Raw genomic sequence first — 7,130 nt, forward strand, 5'->3', positions numbered from 1 at the left:
CCGCTCTGACCCCTGCAGGCTGGGGACCCTGTGGGCTTGCGGACCTGTGGGGCTCGCCCCCCGGGGCTGTCCACCAGCTCACCTGCTTGTTGTTCTGCTTGATGTTGAGAGGGTCCAGGGAGGCGAAGTCACTGCAGAGAGCGCTCTGGTCAGGGCTGGGGCCAGTGCCCTCCTTGCTTCCTCCCCCTCCCCTCCCCCAGGGCAGCTCACATCTTCTCTGGGTAGAACCGGTGCAGGATGGCACAAAAGGCCAAGCCGTTTCGCCAGGATGTGGTGAAGTTGGTGACCCGAACTCCACGGTAGCCAGCGGTGACTTCCTGGCACCACTCCAGCAGGGACTGGCTGGAGCTGACCAGGGCAGCTGGCGCCTGGGGACACAGAGCTGGGCTCAGGGGATGGGCATGAGGGACCGGTGCCCTCTGCCCCTCAGGCACAAAACAGCCCAGCTGGGAGTCCGCAGGAGTCACGGGGACCATGGCCCAGAGCCTCGGCCACCTGCCCAAAAGGGTCTTCAGATCCAGGGTTATCTACAGAGGTCACCTGAAAGGTCACTGGCCCCCAGGCAAGGTCAAAAGTCACCAGCAGCCACACTTCAAGGTCAGCCCAGAAAATCAGCTGGGGGTCCCGCTCCATGCAGCACAGGGAAGGCAGGATGGGGGGGCAGGGCACCCTGAGAGGGTGTGGGGCTCATGGCCACTGGGCCCCGCCCTGGCCGACAGGTGGGTCCATGCAGGGCCGCCGTCCGCCCAGCCCGGGTTAGTGGAAAGCAGCAGGCTGGGCCCTCAGCGGCCTCCATCCCTACCTGGCTGCCGGGCAGCCTTCTGTCCTCTTCAGGCTCCTCTGGGGAAGGGGCCCCCGAGGGCCTGGGCACCCCAGCCCCTGCCCCACCGGCCGCCTGCTCTGCAGCTGGACTGGGCTCGGGGAGGTTTCCCTCCACTGCTTTTTCCCTCTCGGTTTCTGAGACATCGGCCTCTGCTTCCTGGGCCTCGGAAATATCAGCTTGGTTCTCTGGAGGCCCCAAAAACTTTGCCTCTGCTTGTTGGGCCCCCCAATTCCCAGATTTGGCCTCTGAACCCCCTAAAATACCAGTCTCTGCCTCTTGCACCTTCAAAACTGTAGTCTCTGCCTCTGTTCCCTGAGACCCTAAAACTCCATGCTTGGTGAAAGCCCCATATTTGAGGGTCCCCCAGAGTTCAGACTCTGCCTTCTGGGCCCCCAAAGTCATAGTCTTAAAAAGTGTAGTTTCTGTCTGCTGAGCCCCCAACCTGTCAGCCTCTGTGACCCCAGCCTCTGTCTTGGGGACTCCCAGACACCCCCCCTTTGCCTCCTGGGCTCCTGCTGTCTCCGATTCTATCCCCAAGGCCACTGATCCCTCAGCTGCTATCTTCCGGGTCCCCGATAGCTCACTGTCTGTTGTCTCAAACTCTGGAGCCCTAAAGCCCTCTACCGCTGTTCCCTGGATGCCCGCTACCTCAGATTCTACCCCTGCAAGCCCCAAAGCCCGCACCTCTGTCTCCTGAGTTCCTACTATCTCAGCCGCTGTTGCCGGCACCCCAGAACTGCCTACTTCTGTCACCTGGCCTCCCAGTGTTTCAGAGTCTGCTACCTCAGCCGCCTTAAGAATCCCCGGGTCCCCAAATACCACCACAGGCCCAGACATCTCAGCCGCTGCCATCCCGACCTCTGTCCCCGGCACTCCTGAGCCCCTGGCCTCTGTTTTCTGGGTTCTCGGTCCCCCTGACTCTGCTGTCCCAGCGCCCTCTGGCCCCAGGAGCCTTGAGCTCCCTGCCCATGTCTGCGGGGCCCCCGGAACCCCCTCCTCTGCTGTCCTAGGCTCTGTCTCTGGGGTCACCAATACCTCTGCCTCCACGGTCTCTGCTCCCGGTAACCTCAAATCCCCAGTTTCTGCCCCCCAAACTCCCAGACCCCTAGGTACTGCCCCCTGGCCAGCTGCTGAGAGGGGCCCCTGAGACCTGCTCACCTGGGGCCCGGCATCTGCTTCTCCAAGAGAGGGGACCTGCTCCAGGCTGGTCCCCCCAATATCAGGGGCACTGCCCCTCACCTCTGCACGTTCACCCTCCTGCCCGGCAGCAGCCCTGGCCCCCTTGAGGTCACCAAGATGCCCAGAGTGTCCTGCAGGCTCTGCTGGGGGTGGACCCAGGATCATGGGGGCACCGCCCCTGGTCTTGACCCCCAACTTCCCCTGAGAGCCCCTTGGAGGGGCCTCCGGAGCCCCCTTGGCTCTTGCCTCAGACGTCACCCCTGGGGCCGCTGGCCCCTTCGTGTCCACAGGTCTCACGTCCGAGCTCTGCTCAGCAGCCTTTGGGCCAACTTCTGAATTCTGTTCAGCACCCCCAGCTCTGCCCCCCAGCCCCTCGGCGCTCACCTCCCTGACCTCTGACCCCTGCTCAGCGTCTACTCCTCTACGCTCCGGCCTGTCCCCCGGGCCCCCCTCCTCGGCCTCGGGCGTCTGCTCTCCCTGAGTGTCTCTGGAGCCTCGGTCCTCAGCGCTGGGGCTCAGCCCTGCTCCCCGGGCCTCTGCCCCTTGTTGAGGGTTGGCCCAGGCCTGGGTCCCCCCAGCAGGCCCCGCTGTTGCAGCAGGAGCCCCCGAGGCCACGGGAGCCTCATATTCCCCTCGGGGGACTGGATGGTAGGGGGCATCAGAGCCTTTCCGGAGCCGGGGCGCTGGGGTGGGGGCCACATCTTGACCCAGCTGTCCTGAAGACCTGAGGAGAGACCAGAGGAGGCATCGTGAGGCCCATCTGGCCCCCACTCTCGGCCACGTCCCCGCCCTCTGATCGTGGGGTGGGCGCACGGAACGGCGAGTTCCCGACAGGGATGGGGCGGGCGGCTCCCGCAGCTTACCTTGTCTCCGCTGGGGTTCCTGGGGGCCTGGGGGCCTCAGGCCCCACCTGGCCCCCCGCTACAGTGGCTGGTTCTGACCCCTGGCCCTGGGAGGACCTGGCTGGCAGTGCTGGGGCACTCACAGAGGCCGGGCTGGTCTCCTCAGCACTGGGAGGGCTGGCAGCTGGGGTGGAAGCAGCAAGCAGGGGTGCACTGAGGTGTGGCCCGGGACTTGGGCCCAGGGCCCAGCACCGGCCACCGCCTGGGCCTTACCTGCCTGCCGGGGCCTCGATCGGCCCTCCTCCTCCTCCTCACAGAGCGTCTTCAGCTCCCGAGAGGGATCTGGAGTAGGTGAGGGGAGGGTGAGGGGCAGTGTCAGCCCAGGCAGACCCTGCAGATCCGACACCCCCCAACCAGAGTCTGGGCCTACCTGGGAAACGCCCCGGTCTCGGGGCACCGCCCCTGCCTTGGGAGAAGAGACAGGCTCAAGATGGAGAGAGAGGGAGAGAAAGAGAAGCAGGAGGACAGGAAAAGCCTTAGCAGCCACGGGAGGGCTGAGGAAGCCCGGTTCCAGCGGGGTGGACGGGGAAGACGGGCCTGCAGCCCCTCTTTGTGCTTCTGGCCCCCCTCCCCGGGCAGGTATAGACATGGGGAGGCCTGGGAACGCCCCTGCAGGGGTTGGCTGAGCAGCTGGGCCAGCCTGGGGGGCCGGCGGGCAGGCCTGGGCAGTCAGAGTGGCCACACAGGTGTGGGCTCCTGGGGAGGGAGCTGCCCGCACGGGCACGGCCGGGGTGCCGCTCTCCCCCCGCCTTGGGCCGTGGCCGGTCGGCGCACCTGGCTGCGGCACCCGTGCCCGGGACTCGGCCCCGGGGCCGTTAGCCTCCTCCTCGTCGCTCTCGGCGAAGTCGTCCAGGTTGCCCACGTCACTGGGCTTCACGCTCATGAGGCTGGCCAGGCTCTGCATGTCGTCGTCCCTGGGGGCGAGACGTCAGGCAGGGCTGGGGTCAGAGGCCCCGGGTGCGCCAGGGCGGGCGGGCGGGCGGGCACTCACGTGGCACGGCCCTCCCGCAGCAGCACCCCCGAGAGCGTGAGGCTCAGCTCCGCGTGCACCACCTTCACCGACTTGGGTTTCAGCCGCAGCCGCAGCGGGACTTGGGCAGGCACGGGCCCTGCGTGGCGGGCCAGGTCCACGTCGGCCGTGGCCAGCACCTTCCGCTGCCCCTTGGACTCCTGGGGGCAGGGAGGAGCATCAGCGCCGTTCTTCCTGGATGCCCGAGGTGCCAGGCCCCGGCCCACCGTAGACACTCACATTCTCAACGATGAACGTCCACTCTTTGGCTTCGTACTGGTCCACGTGGGGGTCCTGGGGGGAAGGGGCATGGGTGAACGCAGGCTTGTCGTGGGGAGCAGCGCAGGAAGTGCGGGGTGGGGCTGGCCCGGCCCCCCCAGATCCAGCTGTGTGCTCCAAGCAGACCCCCGGTCTCCGCCCACCGTCTGGTCTCCCCCTCCGCCTGCCGGTGTGTGGGGACGGCTCCCCAGGGGCCCTGGCGACGGACACTCACCCTGTAGAGGGTCACGGAGATGTCCACGTTCTCGGGGACCATCCACACCACGGTGCCCCGGTATGGGTTCTGGATGCCCGGCTGCCAGCTGTGGGCCTGCGAAGGGCGGCACCTCGTCTCCAACCCGGCGCCTCCCTCTCGCCCTGCGTGGGCTGATGGGCCGGCGCCTCCCTCCTCCGCCGCCCCACTCCTCGGCCGTCCCACTCGCCCACCGTGACCTGGGCCCCACTGACCCCGCTCCCACCTTGGAGCAGGTGCGCCGGTTCCGCCGTGTCCACACCACCACCAGCTTGTCTGGCTGCCTGGGGGAGGGCGGAGAGGGCTCAGGGAGGCCGCGGTACACCCCGTCTCTCCTGGGTCTGCCTTCTGCTACACCCCCTCCCCCGAGAGAGCCTGGCCGCCCCTTATCGGGGGCCCAGTGGAACAGGGTGGGGCCGAGGCAGGGTGGGGACGGGGCAGGAGGGCAAAGGCCCAGACCACACGGGACTGTGCAGCCCGGAGGGAGGGAGGGAAGCGCCGCGGGGAAGACGGGGAGGCAGAGGGAGACGGCTCAGGACATCAGCAGGTGCGTGAAGCCTGCTGGGCTGGGGGCAGAGCAGAGGGGTGTGACCCTTCTGGGGCTGCGGACGAAGGGGGAGCGGGCCCCGCTCGTCAAAAAGGAATGAAACGAGCAAGCTGACTGTGGAGGGCAGGAGCGAGCCTCTGGGGCTCCCTGAGGTCGGGGTCTGAGCCGAGGCAGGAGAGGGGGACGGGGCCAGGCGAGGACCCAGGGCGGCCTCAGGGAGGCGGCGTGGCAAGAGCCGGGGGCGTGAGGCCGGGGTGGGGGAGAGCAGCAAGGTCAGCTCGTGACTCGGGCCCAGGGGCCCAGCAGGTCAGCCGTGCTCGCAGCCTCTCACCCAGTTCCCTGGACCCTACTTCTGCAGGGCCCCAGAGACTTCCAGAAGGTGCCGTCTGAGCTGAACTGCATACGCCGGGGGCGGACTCGGAGGAGAGTGTGGGTACACAGAGGGGCTGCGCAGGGCACAGGCCAGCGCGCAGGGGGACACACGCTGGGCTGGGGAGAGGGGCCTGTGCTGGGAGGGTCCAACTGCTGCCGGGGGTGGGGGTAGCGCAAGAACCCTCTTGCCTCACTGACTCAGTTCCAGGACACTCGGGTTCACTGGGCTCCGGGCCAGGAGGCTGAGCCAGGATCAGTGGTCTCCTGTTAACCCCAGAGGGGGCCAAGGCCCAGAGAGGCTGGGGCTGGTTACGGCCGCACGGCTAAGCTCGAGCTCTCTGGCCCAGAGCCACGCTCCCCTCCCCGGCCCACACTGCAGGCGAGCAAGGGCTGCCTTCCCAAAAAGGGAAGCCGACCCGGGTGCCAGGGTGGGGCCCGGGCAGTCTGACTCAAGCTGGACACGCCCTCCCCAGCTCGACCTGGGCCAGGCAGCGTCCTAACCTGGGCTGCCGAGGCCCTGCCCACCCTGTGACTCAGACGCTTGGCCACTGCCCTCACCCTGGGCCTGCCTCCCGAGGCCATGCCCAGTGTCCCTCTGGCCTCACCCAGGATCCCGGGACAGAAGGCAGAAGCCACAGGCCAGAGTTCAAGCCCCAGCCCCATGCCTTGTGACCGGAGGCCAACCCAGGCCCAGTCCCAGGCGAGGGCAGTTGCCTGAGGGACCCCAGGCTCCTGCCCATTCCCCTCCCCTTCAGCACCATGGTCCCTTCCTGCCCCCACAGCCCTTCCCCTTGGGAGCCTAAATTTAGCCCTGCCTGGCCAGTGAGGCCCCCACAGCTGTGCCCTAATCCAGCCAAGGGAAGCTGACACCAGCCAGCGTATATTTAGGGTGTGACGCAGGGGCTCGGGCAGCCCGGGCGGGGCACGAGAACAAGATGCCCGGGGCCTCAGTAGTCCGGACTGTCCCCCACCTCCTCACGTAGCTCCCCCACTCTGCCACCCGGCCCTCCACAGGCCCTCTGCTCCTGGACCCACAATCTCGTCGGCCCTCCGAGCCCCTTTAAGCTCCTGCCTCCCTCCTCGTCCCTCTCGGCGCTCAGTTTCCCCTTTTAAGGACATGGTGGAGCAGTTCCCACCTCCAAGGGCCCACTCCAGCTGACCGGGTGGGGACCTCAGCTTGGCCTGAGGAGTGGCCAGGGGAGGTGGGGGGCGACATTCCTGTTCCCAGGGGAACTAACTTCCATGGAAGTTTCTGTCCCAGCCCCCCTCACCCCAGAGACAGCAAAACTTGTTCCTGTTGCCCAAGCCACCCCATGCCGTCCCTCTGGCCCAAACCACCCAGAGCTGAGTGCAGCTGATTCTCAGGGTGCAGATGGGCCCTCAGGCCCGGAGGGCTTGACCTCCTCGCCCCGTAAACTGCTCACACCTCCCAAGTCCCCGGCTTCCACAGGCTGCAGAGGACACTCTGGAGTCTCATGGCTGGGACACCAGGGCCCAGGCCCTTTTGGGCAGTGGGCTGGGGCAGGATTCTCAGGTTCCAAAGCCAAAGCTGGGATCCCAGAAGTCTGGGGAGCCCCGCGCCTCCCGGGAGACTCGCCACTCACCATTTCTTGGTGCACTCCACCACCAGCTCGTGGTAACAGGCCACAAACTGGAACTTGGCGGCCCGCTTGCCCACGCGCTGCAGGCGCTTCCACACCGAGGTCATGGCTGCGCCACCCCGCCACCCGTCGCTCAGACCCGGGGCTCGCGCGGCCCCGCGACCTCCGGCCCGACCCGAGCGCCCA

General features: G+C 67.3%; 1 protein-coding gene across 1 annotated transcript in view; it reads right to left on the bottom strand.

Annotated features, from left to right (window-relative positions):
• Positions 1 to 7,108, bottom strand: part of EHBP1L1 (EH domain binding protein 1-like 1) — a 13,833-nt gene extending 6,725 nt beyond the window's left edge. The window contains exons 1-11 of the mRNA XM_004683349.2: positions 6,948 to 7,108; positions 4,651 to 4,708; positions 4,407 to 4,502; positions 4,154 to 4,207; positions 3,896 to 4,074; positions 3,679 to 3,818; positions 3,118 to 3,186; positions 2,866 to 3,028; positions 803 to 2,726; positions 211 to 368; positions 83 to 131 (exon numbers count right to left, since the gene is read on the bottom strand). Of these exons, the coding sequence (XP_004683406.1) occupies positions 83 to 131; positions 211 to 368; positions 803 to 2,726; positions 2,866 to 3,028; positions 3,118 to 3,186; positions 3,679 to 3,818; positions 3,896 to 4,074; positions 4,154 to 4,207; positions 4,407 to 4,502; positions 4,651 to 4,708; positions 6,948 to 7,051 (2,994 nt within the window). The 5' untranslated portion in view covers positions 7,052 to 7,108. The remainder of the gene's footprint in view (positions 1 to 82; positions 132 to 210; positions 369 to 802; positions 2,727 to 2,865; positions 3,029 to 3,117; positions 3,187 to 3,678; positions 3,819 to 3,895; positions 4,075 to 4,153; positions 4,208 to 4,406; positions 4,503 to 4,650; positions 4,709 to 6,947) is intronic.
• Positions 7,109 to 7,130: the final 22 nt, after the last annotated feature.

This window comes from Condylura cristata, unplaced genomic scaffold, assembly GCF_000260355.1.
Source record: "Condylura cristata isolate star-nosed mole 26May11 unplaced genomic scaffold, ConCri1.0 scaffold00015, whole genome shotgun sequence".
Taxonomy (NCBI): Eukaryota; Metazoa; Chordata; class Mammalia; order Eulipotyphla; family Talpidae; genus Condylura; species Condylura cristata.